Raw genomic sequence first — 19,947 nt, forward strand, 5'->3', positions numbered from 1 at the left:
ACACAAGAGCCTCTCAAGCTAAAGTATTCCAGGAAGACAGAGATCCAGAGTCCATATTTTCTCTTTTCTGTGGCAAATACTTGGCTGAATAGAGATGGGCTGGAACAGCAGCACTTCCATTGGTTTTGTGTTCATCCTGGCTTTTCTATCCATTTTGAAAACATCAGGATTCTGGAACAGCAGCACTTCTATTGTTTTAGTGTTGATCCTGGCTTTTCTCTCCATTTTAAAAACAGCAGGTTCCTGGAACAACAACCGAAGACAGAACTTTCCTCCAGGTCCAAGACCATTACCTATAATTGGAAACCTTCTTTTGTTTGACTTGAAGAGACCCTACAGAACTTACCTACAGGTACTCATTTTCATTTTTGTTGGTCGTATCAATCAAACCCCATAGACCCGGATGTCAGAGAGTTTCTCCTATTGCACCCAATGTACTGCATCCATGCATGATCCTTTAGCAAGGGACCCAGAGATGGTTATTTGAGCAGAAAATATTGAATGCAGCATGGTTTCTTTAATGTAATATTTTATCTAGGTTTCAACCTTCAACAACTTTCAAATTAATAGCAAGCATCCACCCTATTCTTGTGGTAATTTTGAGAAAAAGACAACAGAATAAGGAATGATTTTGATATGTGGTGTAACCCTCTCTGCCTTAAGTGAGATCAGTTCTTGAGATCAGCTCTTTGGTGAATTCAGCTCTTCAGTGATTTCAGCTCTTTGCTTGCTAAGTGCCTTAGCAGACACACGGGGATAGAGAGATGAGAAGGCTGTATGAGGTTCCATGGTGGTGTCTTTACTGGCAACTCCTGTGAAGGATTTCAGTGGCAGCTCTTCCGCCGAACTGGACAGAAATGGGGTTTTATATAGGTTCCAGGGGTGTTGGAAATTGTCCAGTAGTAAGGGTCGAGGTGAATATGACCTGTGGTCTTACAGAGAGATAATGAGGGTCCAAATGTGGAAATGGGGTTATTTTGGTACAGTCATCATGACTCGGCAGGGCTGCTACAAAAAACTACTAGAAAATGAGCGCAGTCAGGAAACCACCCTCCAGCTGTCAGAAGAATCAAGAACATTGAGTCACACAAAAATAAATCTGCCTGTTCCGGATAAAAAGCTGCTGCGTTGTCTCTGAGACAGATTCATGGTGCACGCAATCATGTGTAATAAGTTTGAATGTATCTAATGCTAAATCCTGGCCCAGAAATAAACTGATTTATTTTTAATAATAATTAAATTTATGTTTAATAAATGGTACCAAACATTTGAACAGGTTGTTTAGGTGTAGCCTGTGCACAAAAGAAATACAATAGCATAAAGCTAAGTCTGAAAACATGAGTCAAAAATTGAATTTACAAGGGTTTCTGAGGGACGACAGAACTCTCAGTGCAATCCTTTTCTGACTTGGGGTTTCAGCTATTGACACTTCTGCTCAGTTTAGCACAACAAAACTCTTCTCCCAACTGTTCCATTTGGTCATTATCCACCACAATGGCACATTCCCATCATTTAAATCAAGTGTCTTTCCCTGTAGTCCGGAAAATATCTACCATGTGAGTAACCTCAAGGCAGGACTAGAAAATAAGCAGCACTGGAAGAGTGATGAATCTCTTTGTAGGCTGTAGAAGTTGTAAGTCACTGTTCTTTTCTCCTGACAGCTGTCCAAAATATATGGTCCAGTCTTCAGTGTTCAGATGGGGCACAGGAAAGTTGTAGTGATTTCTGGCTATGAGACAGTGAAGGAAGCTCTCATAAACCAGGCAGATGCATTTGCAGAGAGACCGAAAATCCCAGTCTTTGAAGATTTGACCAAAGGAAATGGTAAGCTGGTCTTATTCTTCCTTATCAGCTTGACCTACTCATTTTTTTTTCCCCTATGGAGAAAGCAGGAGCTGGGACAACACTTTGGATCAGAGATCACAAAAGGCATTGGCAATAGGAAGCAATTTCATTGACTTTAGCACACTTATTCAACTTTGAAACTACTGACAGTGGCAACAAAACAACCATAACTCTAAAAATAACCACAGCAACAGAAAATAGCTAGTGACACAATTTCAGGATCTAGAACAGGGCATCCTTGCCAGAGAAGAGTTTTTAGCTCTCATGATACGGCTCTGAACTTTTGGAGTTTTGGGCTTACCATAGAATCACCTTTTCTGAAATTAGTATTCTACTGGTTTTTGTCATTTCAGTGGTAGATAATGTTTTTAAATTCAGAATGTGATAATAGATAGCATGTAGCACATAGAGAACTGTAGATTTATTTTAAAAAGGGGAATACTGTATGCTGAGCTGGGTTTCAAAATAAGAATTTCACACCCAAACTTCATAAGAATTTCATATTTATGTCTCCAAAGATCCTTGCAGAAATTCAGGAATAATTCTGCGAACATTTAACAGCTGCATCTTTTGTTCATATTATTGCATAGAAGCTTACTTTTCACTCTATTTTTTAATTTGAAAAAGAAAACCATAGCTGAGGTAGTTAAATTTTGTAACAACTTCAGTGAAAAAAAATGATGGTGGAGGTTTTAAGACATTACCTAATTTTTAAAGACATTTGTTCCTACATAATTTTTTTCCTGCAGTCATCAGAGATCTTCCAAATCACTGTTCAATTCCACTTCCAAACTATGATGACCAGCAGTTTGAACTTGAATTTCCAATGTCCACTTTCTTTCAGTGACAAGTGTCTTTGAGGACATATATTTTTCTTAAGATTTGATGAAATAAACCTTAAGTATTTATCTTTTGCTTGTATAATGAACCTATTGCTGAGGATTGAAAATACTTAAGGCACAGTTGTGTGTTTCCTCATCTGGATGCAATTTAACTTGTTTTAAAAGTGACTGCTACAAAAGAGCTCTATTCTATGCCTACAAAATGATTTAAAATCTTCTGCACCTTGAAATGTTCTCTTGGTCTCAGGGGTTATTTTTGCCCATGGTGAAAACTGGAAGGTGATGCGAAGGTTTACCCTCACAGCCTTACGAGACTTTGGGATGGGCAAAAAAGCCATTGAGGATCGAATTGTGGAGGAGTACGGGCACCTGGCAGACTCCATTGCCTCACACAACGGTGAGTGGATTGTTCATTCTGCAAACACATAGAATCACAGAGTCACAGAATGGTTTGGGTTCGAAGGGACCTTAAAGCTCATCCAGCTCCACCCCCTGCCATGGGCAGGGACACCTTCCACTATCCCAGACTGCTCCAAGCCTGTCCAACCTGGCCTGGAACACTTCCAGGAGTGGGCAGCCACAGCTTCTCTGGGCAGTCTGTACCAGGGCCTCACTACCTCTAAAGTTTTGTCCAAGTATGCAGATGGTTTTTGAGCCTTCTCAAGTTCAGACCTTTTTATTAAATGTACACTAATTTGATGAATTTGGCTCCTCTGGGATTTTTGTGTCTTGGTATGGTATTCTGACATTGGATAACGATCAATGATAGCAATCAATCATAACAAATAAATAGCAGGATTAAATCATAAATTTACATTTACAAATTACATATCTTTATTACAGTGTAATAAATTCTCTTGTTCCTTGTCTAGGAACTCCGGTTGATGCCAGCAAAACAATTAATGCAGCAGTTGCTAATATAATTGTGTCAATATTGCTTGGAAAACGATTTGACTACAAAGACTCCAGATTTGTGAGACTTATAAATCTGACCAATGAAAGCATGAGGCTTGCTGGGAAACCTTTGGTCACGGTAACAATTCACGTGTTTATGTTGTTGTTCCACTGCATGCCAATAAAAATACTGGTGATCAGTTTCTTCTATTAACTAGGAAAATCTGAGACTTTGAGAAACAATTGGTTTACAAAGAACTTTCTTGGACAAAAATACCTTGAGGGACAGTTTGGGAATCATGAAGTCAACAATCAAGCCCCCAGTCCCTCAAAAACATACTTAAAATATAGTTTGAAGACTGATAGCGAGTGAAAAGTACCTTCAGATACTTGCATGCAATGCTGCCACACCCTGGATTGATTTATGTTTATCTAGGTTTTGAAAAAGAAAAAAAAATGCTAGTGGAAGGGCTGACCAAAACAATTAAAAAAGTTGCTGGTCAACATTTCCATCTGTCTGGTGGCAGCTGGAAGCTGTTTCAGCCTGACACCTACACTACTCCTGAAAAATAGTAATTTGGGGTAAGATTTTTACATCTATTTGGTGGTCCTTGATGAATTTTCTCCCACAGATTCATCCAGTCACTTTTTCATGTTCTAAAAAAAAATATATATATATTAATCTTGAGTTTTTGACTTTGTATTTGCAAGGAAGGCCATGTGTTGCTAATTTGTATTTATAGTGTTTTCAGAGCTCTGGCTGATAAACTCTAACAACTTCCACTCTCCTAGATGTACAATATCTTCCCATATCTTGGATTCCTCATAAGGGCTAACAAGGCTCTCCTTCGAAACAGAGATGAATTCCATGATTTTGTACGAGTTACTTTTGTTGAGCACCTCAAAAACCTGGACAAAAATGACCAAAGAAGTTTTATTGATGCCTTCCTTGTTAAACAGCAAGAGGTAAGTGAGAATTTTCTTGCTGAATCCATCTTTTACAGCTCTATGAAGACATTTACAATTTTCTTTCAGTCCTTACAATTTCAGCTGAATTTCTTTAGGGAAGCTGTCTCTGAGAACATACATATGACAAAGTGGTAGAGTTGAACAGATACTTCAAGCTGTTCAAATTCCAACCTCTTTTAATCAGTGAACATTTATCCTTATTTATTTTCTTCAGACTGTATGAATATATTTACTACAGCTGCATCTTTTTATCTGCTCTTTTTGTTGTCCCAGATCTTCTTGTTCTTTTGAAAACATAACATATTATAAAATGGAATAACTACTTGGCCTTTAGTGGGACTTATTTGGGGTCTCTGATATGGCTGGGTCACCTTCCCCATGGGGAAGGCAGCTCCCTTTGCAGATGGTCCCAGTAAATACAAAGATATGTCAGCACTCTCTTCCAGGCACAAGCCCAAAGCTCTTCCTTGTCTTTCACACTTCTTTAAAATACAGAATTTATATCTTAGCAAATGTTTATCTACATAAATTGCGTTTTCACATGGAAAGCTTTGAGTTTTCATCCTTTTATCTCAACGACTTTTTTCAGGAGAAATCCACTACCAATGGGTATTTCCATAATGGCAACTTGCTAAGCTTGGTGAGCAATTTATTTACTGCTGGTGTTGAGACCATTTCCACCACACTAAACTGGGGCTTTCTGCTGATGCTAAAGTACCCTGAAATCCAGAGTAAGTGGTTTAATTATAGAAACTGCTACACTCAGGGTATTAGTGACCAAACAGGAACCTGGAGGATCAACACATCTGTTAATAGGCCAAGTTACAAAAAGCTGAGTTTTTCAGCCAATTATTGTCTCTGTACCCTGTGGTTCAAACCCAGTGAGGGTCACACTGGTCAGCAGAACAGAGTTCATACAGGCCAGGCCCTCTGCTTAGGAAAATCTCATTAATTAAGTAAGTAAAGGGCTGATCTGTGTTAGTCAATGATTCTGATCCAGGTTTCCCTCAGAAACTGTCAATAAACCAAAGGCCTGTGCAGATGTTAAATGGACTGTACTGAGGCTTTAGGGACCTGAGAATATTTGTGGAATTGCCCTTTCTGGCAGCTTCATTCCAGCTGATGGTACAGGGTTGTTTGGAGTCAAATGGGGGTTTTGAGACAACCTTTGGGCAGAACATAGATCTTTAGACAGAAGAGATGGCATAAAAAGTCTTTTCTTGTTGGTAAAGAATCAATCAAACACTGTAGTCCTGTTCACCTTGCATTATTTCTCAAAGGAAGAAAAGAATTTTGGAGAATTTATGGTTTGTACTCCAGATCTATTATATTTTACATCAGTAAAGCACACCGTGTCTCAGGAGTGAATGAGCCCTTGTATCTTAGAGTTGACTCTTTCTTCAGAAAAGGTCCAAGAAGAGATAGAGCAAGTGATAGGGTCCAACCCGCCACGGATCGAGCACCGAGCTCAGATGCCATACACAGATGCGGTCATCCATGAAATTCAGAGATTTGCTAATATCCTGCCACTGGATTTGCCTCATGAGACTGCTGCAGATGTCACCCTCCAAGGTTATTTCATCCCCAAGGTGAGATGCCTACAGGATTGCTTCTTCTAACATTTCTTCTTTCTGAATTTCTCCAGGAATTCATTCCTCTGTCCTATTTTGCAGGGAACCTACATCATCCCTTTACTGACCTCAGTTCTGAAAGACCAGTCACAGTGGGAGAAGCCAGACATGTTCTATCCTGAGCACTTCCTTGATGCCAATGGGAAATTTGTGAAGAAAGATGCTTTCATGCCTTTCTCAGCAGGTGCTTTCTCTTTTACATTTACAGAGAACACACAGTAAAGATGCTTCTGTGCATTTCCTGCTTCCTTTTCCCATATCCCTTTTAAAAAGTCACAAAAAATATTAGGTGGGTCAAGATTTCATATGGTGTGACAAGAAGAAACTCCCAAATTCTGTGTAAAATCAAAGGACAGCCAGAGGGGACCGGCCCTTTGAGGCTTCCCCAGAGGGTGACATTCACCTGAATTTACACACCTGCACCATTTGCCAAATCGTGGGGAATTCCAACCCTGCTCCTCTGGCATTTCTCCTGCTTTGCAGGCTCTGTAATTGCTCTTTTTAAGTTCCCATACATCAGTCTCTCACTAATTTATCTGTCATATCCACAACAGTCTCTATTTTTTTATCAACCCTGTACGATCTTTGAATAAGATTTTTTCTTCTCATACTCACCATCCTGTACACTGTAATTTTTTTGGTTTTTTTTTTTTCTTTCTTTTTAGAACTTTTGACACTTCCAGTTCCCAGATCTTCTTTTCCAGACTTAAGTCTAGATGTCCTAGCTGAAAGCACATCCAGGGAGTGTCAGGTCTGGGCAGTCCCTGGAGGGCTCATTTCGTATCACAGCCATGCAATTGTTCTCCATTTTTGGTCACACAGGGGTGTTAACACCAAATTTTAGTTCAGGTTTTTGGTAGTTCTGGGCTTGAATCATCATGTTATGAATAAAGCAGTTTATTAGCTACTGGATTTGATAGAACTTACATTTACAGCATTTTTGAATATTCATAGAATATCCCCTCCACCCTGCTTTCACTCTGGCCACTATTTGTGAATTTGTGAAACTTTAAGGAATTTGCTGACAAATTTTAGTATAAAAAATAGATCTGAAGTCTAGACTAAACCAGTTGGTTTGGGATACAAAACCTGAGCCAAGTTGAGGAAAAATATGAAGTAAAAATTCAGATTTTATTGAAAACTGGAATTAAGGAATTCAGAGTACATTTCCATACATTTCTCTCTGAATGCAAGCATTTAAACAAAGGAAAATAAAAAACCATCACCAGCTGGCTTTGGTATGATACCTTTAAAGATCAAAACTCCTCTCTGTTAACTTGTACCCAAGAGTTTTAAAATCTACTGTGTTCTTTATCCATATCTAGGATATAACATTCAAATGTTCTGGATTCCCATTAACCATTTTCAGGTCAAGAGCTGATAAAAGGGTTTTTTTTTTCTTCCAGTACTGAAGAAGCAGCTCTCACTGATTTTCTTGTCCTTTTGCCTTTTGTTCCAGGGCGGAGGAGCTGTGCTGGGGAGACTCTTGCCAAAATGGAACTCTTCCTCTTCTTCACCAGTCTCCTGCAGAGGTTCAACTTCCACCCTCCACCTGGAGTTTCCAGCTCAGACCTGGACCTCAGCCCTGCCATTTCATTTAATGTCATCCCCAAACCCTACAAAATGTGTGCTGTAGCACGTTCCTAGAGCTCTAATTGACATTCATTGTGTTTCTAAAATGCTGAAATCATTTTTCTATGACATCTGTCTTATTCTTTGACCAAAACAATCCATATTTCAATGAGGGTTTCCAGTACTTCTAAACTAGTGTTCTTTTATTTTTTGGGAGAGAGCAGAAATGGACCAGAAGTGTGAAGTAATGGATGGCTCATGGATTAATCTCTTAGATCACCTAATCTTGGCTACATAATACAGGCCCTTCAGCTTTCCTATTCTTGCTGCCATGTTGTCTGTTTGTTGAAAGCATATCCCAAAAAACACTCCCAAGTCCAGGTTTTTCACAAAAGACATAGGGGCTATGAAGCTGTGCTTAGGTTGTACAAGGAGACAAATGTGGGATGTTCAGAGTTTCAGGCTGTCAGAACAGAATGGCTGTTTGACCTTGGATGTCAGCTAGGTTTGAAGCTGGGCTCGATATCCTGATGTTCCCCAGTGCACTTCTTCCCTTGGCTCTTCTCCCTACTCCATTTCCATATGCAAAGAAATCACAGTTGTGTACTTGCTGTAGATCACTTCTAAGGAAAAACCTCAAGCCAAGTTGATCTGAATCCAGCAGTTCTTAAAGATTTCCCCTGAGTATTCCTTAAATAGATAAACTCAGTGCATAAAGCATACACACAGAGGAAGATATCTTACCTACTTAAAGCCAAGGTTTGTGAAACTGAAGTTTCAGGTGCTCCCTTGTCAAATCACAGAGCTGTGGTCACAGCTGGACACACACAGATCAACAGTGAACCTACTGGAAGAGGCCTCAAATCCCATCAAAACCAACAATCTGATCATTCTGCAACTCTGTCCAAGAGTATAGACCATTGAGATAAGACCACCTCGTAAATGACTGGATTTATGTTCCATGGTTCACGTTACCCTGTTTGTGTGTGCATGACAACCCCAAAGTAACAACATCCACAGCCAACCTATCATAAATCACCTAGGGAAAAAAATTAAAGTAATTATGACTTGCCTCTGTATCTATCCAGCACTGTAATGCAGAAGCTCATTCTTCAGTTACTATTTCAACTTCCTTGTGTAGAAGCTGAATCTGACTCCTACTCACTGCCCTTCTCCACAAGTTCTTTTCAAAATAAAAAACTTTCAAAAAGGCAAAGGTCTATATGTAGTTCAGGAAGTTCAAAACCCACACAGTAAATCACCCTTAATGAAAGCAAAGGAGTATATTTTTATTTAACCTCTTTATGGCATGCAGTAAAATCTTTAACCCATGCTCTGGATTAAATTATTTTTGGGTATTGGTAATACCAGTAACCGCTTCCCTTGCCAAGTGATAACAAATTTGAGAAATACTTCTAAATAATTATATTCCTTTTCCTGTGATTCAGTATAAAGCAAGTATTTAGCCTGGTTTTCCTGATCCTACATGGGTTAGGTAATCCTATGAGGAGTAAAGAGCTGAAATCAGGTTACAGGTTCGTTCCAACTTGATATATTCCATTATTCTAACTCCAGAGAGACTTTCAAGCCCTCATAGAAGAGAGATAATTAGCTTTTGTCTCATTAAGAGTAGCATCAGCTTGTAAACAGCAAAGAGTTTATGAAGCAAGTCAATGTAAAGAGCACTGCTATCTTTCAGCAGGTAATTTAACCTGAGAAAGTACTTTATGTTGTTTGATTTTGGTTTTTGTATTAAGTAATGAAAATGTAAAAGCTATTTTCAACATGCTATAAAAACTATTCAATTTTTTTCAATCGAGGGTTTTTGGTAAAAAATAGTAAGAGTTGAACAGGGGATTTACAACTGAATATTAGATAAGCTTATTTTTATTACCTGTTTCAGGTTTAAACTCCCAAATAAAAACTACTTTTCTAGAAGACACGGTCTTCAGTGATTTCCAAATAAAGAAGTGCAAATAGAATGGAATAGTTCCCTTATTCTGTAAAAACACCCAAATAATCCCTCTCTTCTCCTAAGACTGGATATATCATCATTAGAAGTCATCACAGGTCAAAAAAACCCCAAAGAACCTTGACAGATGACTTAAATCACTTGAGTCCCAAAATGTATCTGCACATTTATATACCAATGTTAATAGAAAATGTTTTAACAGAAATTCAACAGTCACAAGAGGAAAGCCATTAGGAACACAGCAGATTCCAAACACAGCATGTAGACTCCACACAATTTGGCTTCTCAAAGCAAATCCACCTTCTCATAGGTCTTTTCAATAAGGGTTAACAAGTTCTTCAAGTTAGCTGACTGCTGAATAGCATTCATATCCTTTAAAAGGCCCTTCTGATTCTTTACCTTCAAAATTTCCTCCTAAAGAAGGAAAGAATCATAGACAACAAATAAAAAAACCACTTTTGTTGAGTGTAAGAGGAATTTCACTTTCATGCAGCCCAGCTACAGCTCAAACAAAAATAGATACAAAGTCACAGAATGAGTCTTCCCTCTATCAATTATCGATATATTTCAGAAATTACAATTTCCCTAGGGCCATAGGGTTTCTAGGAAAAGACAGGCAATGTTTTAAATCATAAGATCACAGAATTGTTTGGGTTGGAAGGGCCATTAAAGATCAGCTTGCTTCAACCCCCTGCCACAAGGTTCCACTATCCCAGGCTGCTCAGAGCCCCATCCAACCTGGCTTTGAACACTTCCAGAGATGAGGAGGGTTTTTAGGGTTTTGTCTTTTTTCTAAAGCATAAGCATGTAGTTCTCAAGGAAAAGAACAAAAATATAACATGAAAAATGAAAATCTATTCAAATTTTCTGAATTTTCAGAATTGTCCCCTCTGGCAGAAGTTAAAGGATAAAAGCACATTCTCTTGCCTTCCTCCTCATAACCAAAGTCCCTCTGAAAAGATAAACATATATTCTACACTCACCTGCAAAGTAGGTGCCTGAAAACTGCACTTGGGGAGTTCTGGAAGCTGGAGTGCTCCACTGCCATTTTCCTGAAATACCTAGAAAAAGAAGAAGAGAATGAAAGAAACCAATCCAAACCGCCAAATATCAGGCAGACAAGTATGAAAATAACCTGTCATTATCCAACTTCTGAAAACAAGCTCAATTATGCAACTGAAGTTGGAAAGATTAAGATCCATTCCCAAAAGCAAATGAGGCCTTCCTTAAATGACACTGCCTGAGAAACAGCTTGCTTGAGAAAGCTCTGGAAGTCAGCCCATTCCTCTAGGTTACAGGAGTATACAAGTTTTTATGAGAAATACCTTCCTGGCATTTTCTTCATCTTTCTTTAACTGGTTCTTGAGCGCCTGGATTTTGTACTGCAGTTGCTGTATATTTTCCTCAATGAGCTCTGCTGATCTCTCTGCTTCGGTTATTTCTTCCTAAAACAAACAAACACAAAACTGGAAGAAAATTTACTTTAGAAATGGTGAATCCTTCCCACAGAACACACTGAGTGACTGAAAAAACATCCAAAAAGAGACAGTGCTTTGCAGCAAAGGTGGCTGACAATGAACACTGGACACCCCTCCACAACAGCACAAGCATGGCAAGCAGTGTGATAAGGTATTTTTTTCCCTTCCTTGCTTTTCCTACCTGCAGTTGTACCAAAGACTCCTCATTTGTCTCAAGCATTTGTTTCTCTGCCATTTGAAGGCCAAGGATATTCTTCAGGTTGCCCAGCTTCCCTGGAGGCACTGTTAAAGTCTTGAAACTTCTCAGCACCCTTCAATTACAGAAAAAGGAAAGCATGACTTGTTTGGAGTTCTTTGCAAAGCAAAAAGAAAATTCTGGGGGAAAACTAATCTCACTATAGTTTTAAACTTAATTGCTGCCAGTGAAGTAAATGACTGCAGAGGGAAAGAAAAACTGCCTTGAATTGTTTTCCAAAATCATGTGGAGCAGGTGTCCAAGGAAAGAACCAGGAACAACAAATTCCAAAATTCTCATGTTTGCTATTGCACTGACCTTGTGTGGCTTATATTCCATTGGCCTCTACACTCCCTGACTATAAACCAACATTCATTAATATTTTCCAAATATTTTCCCAGTTCTGACCTTTCTGCTTCTCAAATTAAGTTCTAAAAGGAGGCCGCAACTGCTTCCAGATTTTAATAAAACCTGGAAATGCTTTTATGAAACATGATACATAGCTTTATATATATATATCTAAATATATATATGTCAGAGAGAATATTTTAGCTCACCCTCAAAGTATGGTACAAAACAACTGGGTAGAAGGAACCTTTTGTCTCCCTCTTTTCTTTTAATTTATAATTTATTACCTGTTTTTCAGTACATTGAGGTGCTTCTGAACATCATCTTTTTCCTCTGTCTGTTGGGACAAAACAGATCTGGAAAGATAATACAGGCAGAATTTCCATCACAAAGGTCTCGTCCAACACAAAGTGTGCAAGCACAGAGAACACATCAAAAAACACATTTACTTCGCATTGAAGTAACACTATGATTTTACTTTGTTGCTTGAGGAAATTAAGAAGAACCACTAGGATATTTGGCACTCACAGTACTACTGAATCCACTGTATTTTCCAGGAATTGCCTACTGTTCTCTGAGAGGGGCTGCCAAGATCTTATTGTAGCACTGGACAGCTTCACCTTTGTTGAAGAACCATTTTCTCCTGTTATCACAAAAGGAAAAAAGGGAAAGGGATGACTTGTCAAACCTGGACAGACAGCTTTGTGACTCAGTTCAGTCAGACTGGAGTCAAAGCTGTAAAACAGTTCAGATTTAACAGGAAAAAACAGGACCCTACCTGCAGGGGAATAGTCCTTCAGATCCTTAACTTTCCTTTTGTCTGTCTGAGGGACCTGCTGAAGGGAAAAAATTACCACAAATGTGGCAATTTTGAGACATCCTCTGCTGTGCAATCATACCCCAGTAACTTTTCTACATGTTTGATCCAAAATAATGAATACCTGTCTTTTTTTACTTCGTTTTCTTCCTTGTTTATCTGCTCCCTTTTTTTTGCTGGAAGGCCCTTGCTGATTTTGTGATTTTAAAGGAGTTTTTGCTGATCTGCCACCACTTGGTTTCCCCATTTCATTGGAAGATGCGTGGCGGGGTTTCATTATCTGTAAACCTATGGGTACAGGAGGAAACAAAGAAAAAATTAAAATCCAGCAATTATAACCCTTTAAATTGCAAACCATACTTTAAAAAAAAACATGGAAATTAGGCACAACCCAATAAGCCCCAAATGAGCCTAAATGAGATGAAATGTTTGAATATATGCTAACCGAGAGCCCAAATCCTGTAAATTTACCTAAACGTAGGACCACCAAAAAATCATCCCCATTTGAAAGATATCTCTGCCCACAGCACAGAGTTGGAAATAGATAATCTTTAAGATCTCTTCCAACCCAAACCATTCTGTGATTCATCTTTCTAACTTTCAGTGCAGTCATCAAATTACCAGAACTTTTTAGCTTAGCACATAAACACATTGGTGTCTGATGCAGTTTAAACCAACAGATTTTTTTTCTTACTCTAGAGACAGAGGCTAAAGCCATCACACGGAAGGGAATAGCCACAAACCCCACCATCCTTCTCGCCTCTAAAGCACCACGATTCAGATTTATTCAGCTTTTCACTCACCCCCTCAGGCCACTCTTTCCCTCACTCAGGTCCTGTCACTTCTCACCAGGCAAGTGTTAAAACTGATAGCAGACAAGTAAGCCCCGGCTGGGTTAGTGAGGCCTAAAACAGGTAAAGAAACCATATGCCGGGTAAACAAACTCCACACCAAGTAAATAAGCCCTAAACCAAGTAAATAAGTCCTGCATGTCCCCCTCCCACCCTTAACTATCCATGTTGTGGGACAGCTTTCAGAACGGACCGCAAATAAGCGCTGGACTACAACTCCCGGCACGCATCGCTCCCCACCGCCGCATAGAAGACACATCCGTAGGTTGCAGTGCATGCTGGGAGTTGTAGTCATTCCCCACCCATACCATCTCGCATCCCCAAATGCCCGCTTCCCGGTGCTTCTGGAGAGCAGCGCGGATAACAACCCCACAAAACTCTTCCTCTCCTCCCGGTTCATGTCTCCCCAATCCTCACCTTCCCGGCGCTGCCTCCCCCGCCTCAGCCCGCCGGGACGTTGCAAAACAAACCCGCGCTTCCCGCGGCGCATGCGCAACTCCGCTCCCGCCCACCGCGCGTGCGCGGAGGCTGCGTGCTGACGGAGGGGCCGGTGAGGTAACGGGAGGATCCCGTCCCTGACCCCATCCCGATCCCTTTCCTTGTCCTTGTCCCTGTCCATGTCCGGAGCCCCAAGCTCTGCCCCTGTCCTTGTCCTTATCCCCTGTCCCAGCTCCCGGCTGTCCCCATTGGCTGCCCGAGGGGCGTGGTGGGGGCGGGCGCGGTCCCGGCACGGGGAGCGGAGCGTCCCTGTCCGGCTGTGGGTGCTGAGGGGAGAGGGGTGTGGAGAGGGGTGACAGGCGGGGATGGGAGATGGGCAGAGGGGAATTGTCTGAAAGTGAACAAGGGTCAGTGCAGCGTCCAGCTCCGGGGCAGGAATAATCCCGGCGTGCTTTAGAAAGAGCATTGCCAGCAGGAAGGTGATCCTGCCCCTCTGCTCTGCCCTGCTGAGGCACATCTGGGCTGCTGTGTCCAGTTCTGGGCTCCTCAGGACAAGAGAGACATGGAGCTCCTGGAGTGGGTCCAGTGAAGGTTGGCAAAAATGATGGACAGACTGGAGCATCTCCCTGACAAGAAAAGGCTGAGGGATTCAGTCAGTTACAGTTCAGCCTCCTGAGGGGCCCTCAGCCCTGGGTGTCCCTGTGTGCAGCAATGGCACCAGAGAAACGGGCAGGAACTGATGCCGAGGGAGTTCCACCTGGACACGAGGAAGAACTTCTGTACTCTGCAGTGACAGAGCGCTGAAGAGGCAGCCTCCACGGAGAGGCTGTGGAGTCTCCCTCTCTGGAGATATTCCAGAAATGTCTGGACACAATCCTGTGCCCTGTGCTCTGGGATGACCCTGCTTGAGCAGGGAGGTTGGATCAGATGAGCCACTGTGGTCCCTTCCAGCCTGACCCATCCTGTGACCCATGCAGGGGTGTGGGCACAGGTTGCCTTCCTTCCTGGCTGCAGCATCACATCCCCGCAGGGCATGAGTGTTCCTCAGGAGCTCCTCTGTGCTCCTCAGGTTATAGGCATACCACACTTAGCATATATATTATTAAAGCACATGTTTGGAGGGTGTTGCTGCAGTGATACAGATGCTCTCCAGTTTTATGCAGGATTTCTCAAAAAGGTGTCAGGGAAGTATGTGTTTCTTGGGAGTTGTGAAAAAGATGAGAGAGTGAGGAAGTGACTGACCCTTGGAGCCAATCTGTAAAGGTTTTATTTTTGTAAAGAACTGCAAGGATAGGGTATGGAGAGCAGAAGCAGAGGAGCTTACAGCTTTTCAGACCTACTGAACTCACAGACTGGTTTGAATTGGAAAGGACGTGAAAGATCATCTCATTCCAACCCCTGCCATGGGCAGGGACATCTTCCACTAGACCAGGTTGCTCCAAGCTTCATCCAGCCTAGCATTGGACACTTCCAGGGATTGGGCAGCCACAGTTTCTGTGGACAATCTGTGCCAGGGCCTCACCACTCTCACAGGGAATTGTTCACATTGTTGCCCCTATCAGTTTCATGCATGGTGGGACAAGCTCTGCAGCTTGTATTGTCCCTGTGTTCTCACATACCACATTTTTTTTCTCCTTTTTTTTTCAATGTCTCACTAGTTTCCATCCAGCCCAAGCCATATTTTCCAAAGTGTGTGATTATATCAGCAATTTTCTGACAGCTCACTTCTTTCAGGGCGCCTCCTTGATGCTGGATACTGGGAAGAAATTCTGTGAGGGTGGTGAGGCACTGGCACAGGTTGCCTAGAGAAGTTGTAGCTGCCCCAGACCTGGAAAAGCATCACTCTTTGACATGAAGGAATTCCTAGATGAGAGATGTGAAGGTGAGCGGGTAGCTGGCCATGCCATCTTCATGTCTCACACTGGCTTTTCAGTGACTGATTAATGACAGTGATGCTGAGGGACTGAAATAAGTAACACATCTCAGATGTGGATATTGATAAGTTGAGGGAATGTTTTCCTTGGTTAGAGGAAAATGTAGGATTTTTCCTGAACTCTGCTCCTGGTTGAAAGGCAAGAGGAAGGGCTGTCTGTCAAATCAGTGCGTGCACAACACATTTTGTTTTTCTCCTGAGGGATTGCTTTGGATTTAGCAAACTGCATGACCTCTCCATCCTCACAACTGCTATGTTAGGTGCATATGATAATGCAAAAGGGATGTTTTTATTTTGCCCAGCTTGCCCCACCCTGCGAGGAGAGCCATGCTGAGGGCCGGGGATGCTGTCCTGCGGCTGCGACCGCGCCGCTGTGCGCCCCTGGCCTGGCGCGCCCTGCACAGGCAGCCGCTGCACCCCGAGTGGGCTGTCCTGGCTCAGAAGCAGCTGAAAGGCAAGAACCCAAAGGATTTAATATGGCACACCCCAGAGGGAATCGACATCAAGCCTTTATACTCCAAAAGGGACACGGAGGACTTCCCTGAGGAGCTGCCAGGGGTGAAGCCTTTCACTCGAGGGCCCTACCCCACCATGTACACGTACAGGCCGTGGACCATCCGCCAGTATGCTGGGTTCAGTACAGTGGAGGAGAGCAACAAGTTCTACAAAGACAACATCAAAGGTGGGGCAGCTGGTCTGGGAACAACACTGCCTTGTGAAGCAATGGGGGACAGGAATTCAGTCAGTTACATGGAAAATGTGATTATTCTATGCTGTGAGTTTGGATTTCTGATCCCAGTGGCACTGTTTTTATTACTGGGAAATTGGATCATTTCTGGAAGTGCCTTTGTGTCATTTTGCTGTGGAGAATGAATGTGTTAAATGCTGCTTTTAGTTATTGCACCTTAACACATAGACATCATTTGCATCCATCCCAGGGTTCAAGCAGCTGAGATCAAGGAGCTGAAGCAGAAGTGGTAACCTGGGTTAGCTGGTAGCACAGCCCAGTCACTGGTGAGAGGAGGGAATGCCTGGGGACAGCAGAGTTTTGGGTTCTGCTTACAGGTTGCAGCAACAAGAGCTTTGGTTATCCTGTTCCCTGCTTTATAGGAATAATTTTCTCTTACTGGAGTTTAACAAATAACTGTGTGTGCCAGTAGAGCCAGGGAACAGTCTGTGGTGTTTAGTTTGTGATAAAGAGAAGGTAATGGGACAGAGTTTATGACACTTCCGTTCCCAGCAAAGCCAAGCTGAGTTATGTGTATAAGCACTTATACTGCCTGTCTAGGCTTATTTATAACTTGTGGGTGAGCTGTTATTCAGCAATTTTTAAAGCATAGTAAGGACTACCTTTTTGGCTTTTTTTTTTTTTTTTCCAGTTAAAATCTTTTTTATTTAAAGCTAAGACTACTAGACCTTGGACAGGTTTGGGGAGGGAACAGTGTGTAACATCAAAATTTAGTTTGCCATCCAAGCCTGAATCATGTAAAATAGAATGAATAAATTTAGGTCCCATCCTAATGGAAGTCTGTCCAACACTTCTAACCATCTCTCTTTGTTATTTTTGGGTTTTTTTCCTTTCTTTTTCATATAGCTGGCCAGCAGGGATTATCAGTTGCTTTTGATTTAGCCACCCACCGTGGTTATGATTCGGACAATCCCCGAGTTCGAGGAGATGTTGGAATGGCTGGAGTTGCCATCGACACAGTGGAAGACACCAAAATCCTTTTTGATGGAATTCCTTTGGAGAAAATGTCAGTTTCCATGACAATGAACGGGGCAGTCATTCCTGTGCTGGCTACATTCATTGTGACTGGGGAGGAGCAGGGAGTGCCTCAGGCCAAACTGACAGGGACAATCCAGAATGACATCCTGAAGGAGTTCATGGTCAGAAATACCTACATTTTCCCCCCAGAACCATCCATGCGGATCATTGCTGACATCTTCCAGTACACCTCAAAGGTATTCATGGTTTAAATGTATAACTTCTATTACTAGGTTAAGTGTTTATGAGACACTTCGGAGAACAAAAAAAAGATGTCATAGAGAAGGTTGTGTAAAGGGCCAGTAGGAGAAGTTAAGATCCAACATCAATTATAATATAAATTTTAAGTTTGAGTCAGACCAGGTCTGCAAACACATCTTTTTAGAGAAGGGTTGTATTTGCAGTCAGCAAGGAATTCAGAGAATGGGCTGGAGATAGGCTGAGAGAGTTGGGGATGTTCAGCCTGGAGAAAGCTCCAGGAAAACCTCATTGCAGTCTTTCAGTGCCTAAGGGAGGGTTTATAAAATAGATTGAGAGCAACCTTTTACACCAATAGAGACAACTTTTTACACAGATAGTGACAGGACAAGGAGGAACTTAAGCCAAAAGAGGATTTAGATTAGATGTTAGAAGAAATTTTTCCCTGTGAGGGTGTTGAGGCCCTGGCAGAGGTTTCCCAGAGAAGCTGTGGCTGCCCCGTCCCTGGGAGTGTCAAAGGCCAGGGGCAGCCAGGGTTAGTGGAAGGTTTCCCTGCCCATGGCAAGGGGTGTTGAAACTAGATGACCTTTATCTCCCTTCCAACTCAAGCCATTCTGTGATTCTGTGTCAATGTTGATAGAACAAGTATTTGATACTCTCTTCTGCAGTTACATCATGTTGTATCTTTTTTTTTTTTTTTTTTTTTCAGTATATGCCAAAATTTAATTCTATTTCCATCAGTGGGTACCACATGCAAGAGGCAGGAGCTGACACCATCCTGGAATTAGCTTATACCATAGCAGATGGCTTGGAGTACTGCAGAACTGGGCTTAAAGCTGGCCTCACTATTGATGAATTTGCACCTAGGTGAGCTCCAGAAATTTGCAAGTATTAAACTAATTTTTGGTAAAATCTCTATAGAGTTTAATATCAAATTCACTATTTTTACACATACAAGCAAATAGGAACATTCCCATCATCTGTGAAAGTGCATTAATCTGAGACCTTGCTGTAGGGCTTCTATATTACTGATCCAGAGTTACCTGAATGATTCAATGGTATCTTCTGTTCATGTTCTCCTATCACAGGCTCTCTTTCTTCTGGGGAATTGGCATGAACTTCTATATGGAAATAGCAAAGCTGAGAGCTGGGAGGCGGCTGTGGGCTCACTTGATTGAGAAAATGTTTAAGCCCAAGGATTCCAAATCTCTTCTGCTGAGGGCTCATTGTCAGACTTCGGGCTGGTCACTCACTGAGCAGGTTAGAAATTAGACTCTCATCAATCTCCTTGCTTAAGTGTTCTCATGGTGTGTGTCTTAAAGGGTGGTGCTACTGCTGGTGCTACTCACAAAGGTGCAGCAGCTGTCCTCTCACTCTGACAAATGCACACACTGGCATTGGATACACCTTTATGTCAATTCAGGACTCAGAGGATGAAGCTCTCTTGGATTTGTTCTGTGAGTTATCCTTCCAAAATGCAGTGCAGTCAGCAGATAGAGGCACTTTTTTCTCAGGATCACTGGCTTGAGAATTCATTTGAGCAGCCAAGGGAGTCTTTCACACACCTGATGCTCAGGGCTGAAGACAGAAGTAATGGTTACAGCTCATCTGCTCCTTTGAAACTGGGAGCACTCTCTGCTCTTCCTGCTGATTTACCTTACAGCAAGGAGATAAACCATTAGAGTGCATACAGTTTCCCAGGTGAGATCGGAGCTGGGTTCCAGCTCTGATCCCAAGGCCTGCTGCTCAATCAAAGTCATGTAATAGGAGTTATTTTTAGGTTGTGATTGTAAGCCTTATTGACTTCTGTGCCTTGTTTTTTTTCTTGTTTTTTTTTTTTTCCCTTTTTTCAAATAAATGTAATGTTTACTTACATTACAACAACACAAAACTAAAACAGTGGAATTTTCTGAACAGTGGCCTCTGTGGGTCCTCCAATTAAAAGTATTGTGGGAGTGCAAGAATGTTATTATTACCAAAATTATATTCAATTGCCTTCCAGTGTAAATATATTTCTGGCTAGATCATAACTCTTTCTTTTTGTCTAAACATTGTGGGTTATTTTAGTATAGCTTCTCAGTGTGCAATATTTTCTCCTTATAGGTTTCAGAGGGCAAATATACTTACTATGCCTTTAGATAGGTATCTACTCATAAATT

The 19,947-nt window shown here is 41.6% G+C and overlaps 3 protein-coding genes across 7 annotated transcripts in view; 2 read left to right on the forward strand and 1 right to left on the reverse strand.

Moving 5' to 3' along the window:
• On the forward strand, positions 1-8,073 carry LOC100224630 (cytochrome P450 2K1). The gene is made up of 9 exons (XM_030269915.4): positions 1-352; positions 1,662-1,824; positions 2,935-3,084; positions 3,560-3,720; positions 4,374-4,547; positions 5,140-5,281; positions 5,955-6,139; positions 6,224-6,365; positions 7,641-8,073. Exons 1-9 carry the CDS (start codon positions 95-97, stop codon positions 7,826-7,828), a joined length of 1,563 nt encoding a protein of 520 aa, XP_030125775.4. The 5' UTR covers positions 1-94; the 3' UTR covers positions 7,829-8,073.
• Positions 7,294-13,992, reverse strand: CENPQ (centromere protein Q). Of its 4 annotated transcripts, none has more exons than XM_072926285.1 (10): positions 13,872-13,984; positions 13,407-13,508; positions 12,728-12,891; positions 12,565-12,619; positions 12,315-12,429; positions 12,074-12,142; positions 11,385-11,514; positions 11,051-11,170; positions 10,709-10,786; positions 7,294-10,139 (listed from the first exon to the last, which is right to left on the reverse strand). In XM_072926285.1, exons 3-10 carry the CDS (start codon positions 12,878-12,880, stop codon positions 10,011-10,013), a joined length of 849 nt encoding a protein of 282 aa, XP_072782386.1. In that variant the 5' UTR covers positions 12,881-12,891; positions 13,407-13,508; positions 13,872-13,984; the 3' UTR covers positions 7,294-10,010. The 4 variants fall into 4 exon arrangements, with proteins under 4 accessions (XP_072782386.1, XP_072782385.1, XP_030125774.4 ...); XM_072926284.1 differs by having other exon boundaries at positions 12,565-12,622; XM_030269914.4 differs by lacking the exon at positions 13,407-13,508 and having other exon boundaries at positions 9,872-10,139; positions 13,872-13,992.
• MMUT (methylmalonyl-CoA mutase) overlaps positions 13,941-19,947 on the forward strand; it is a 19,327-nt gene continuing 13,320 nt past the window's right edge. Inside the window, exons 1-5 of one of the 2 annotated variants that reach the window (XM_002189854.7) lie at positions 13,941-14,009; positions 16,128-16,507; positions 17,420-17,787; positions 18,498-18,655; positions 18,877-19,048. In XM_002189854.7, coding sequence (XP_002189890.5) covers positions 16,153-16,507; positions 17,420-17,787; positions 18,498-18,655; positions 18,877-19,048 — 1,053 coding nt within the window. In that variant the 5' untranslated portion in view covers positions 13,941-14,009; positions 16,128-16,152. The remainder of the gene's footprint in view (positions 14,010-16,127; positions 16,508-17,419; positions 17,788-18,497; positions 18,656-18,876; positions 19,049-19,947) is intronic. The other variant, XM_030269912.4, reaches the window with a different exon arrangement.

This window comes from Taeniopygia guttata, chromosome 3, assembly GCF_048771995.1.
Source record: "Taeniopygia guttata chromosome 3, bTaeGut7.mat, whole genome shotgun sequence".
NCBI classification, from domain to species: domain Eukaryota; kingdom Metazoa; phylum Chordata; class Aves; order Passeriformes; family Estrildidae; genus Taeniopygia; species Taeniopygia guttata.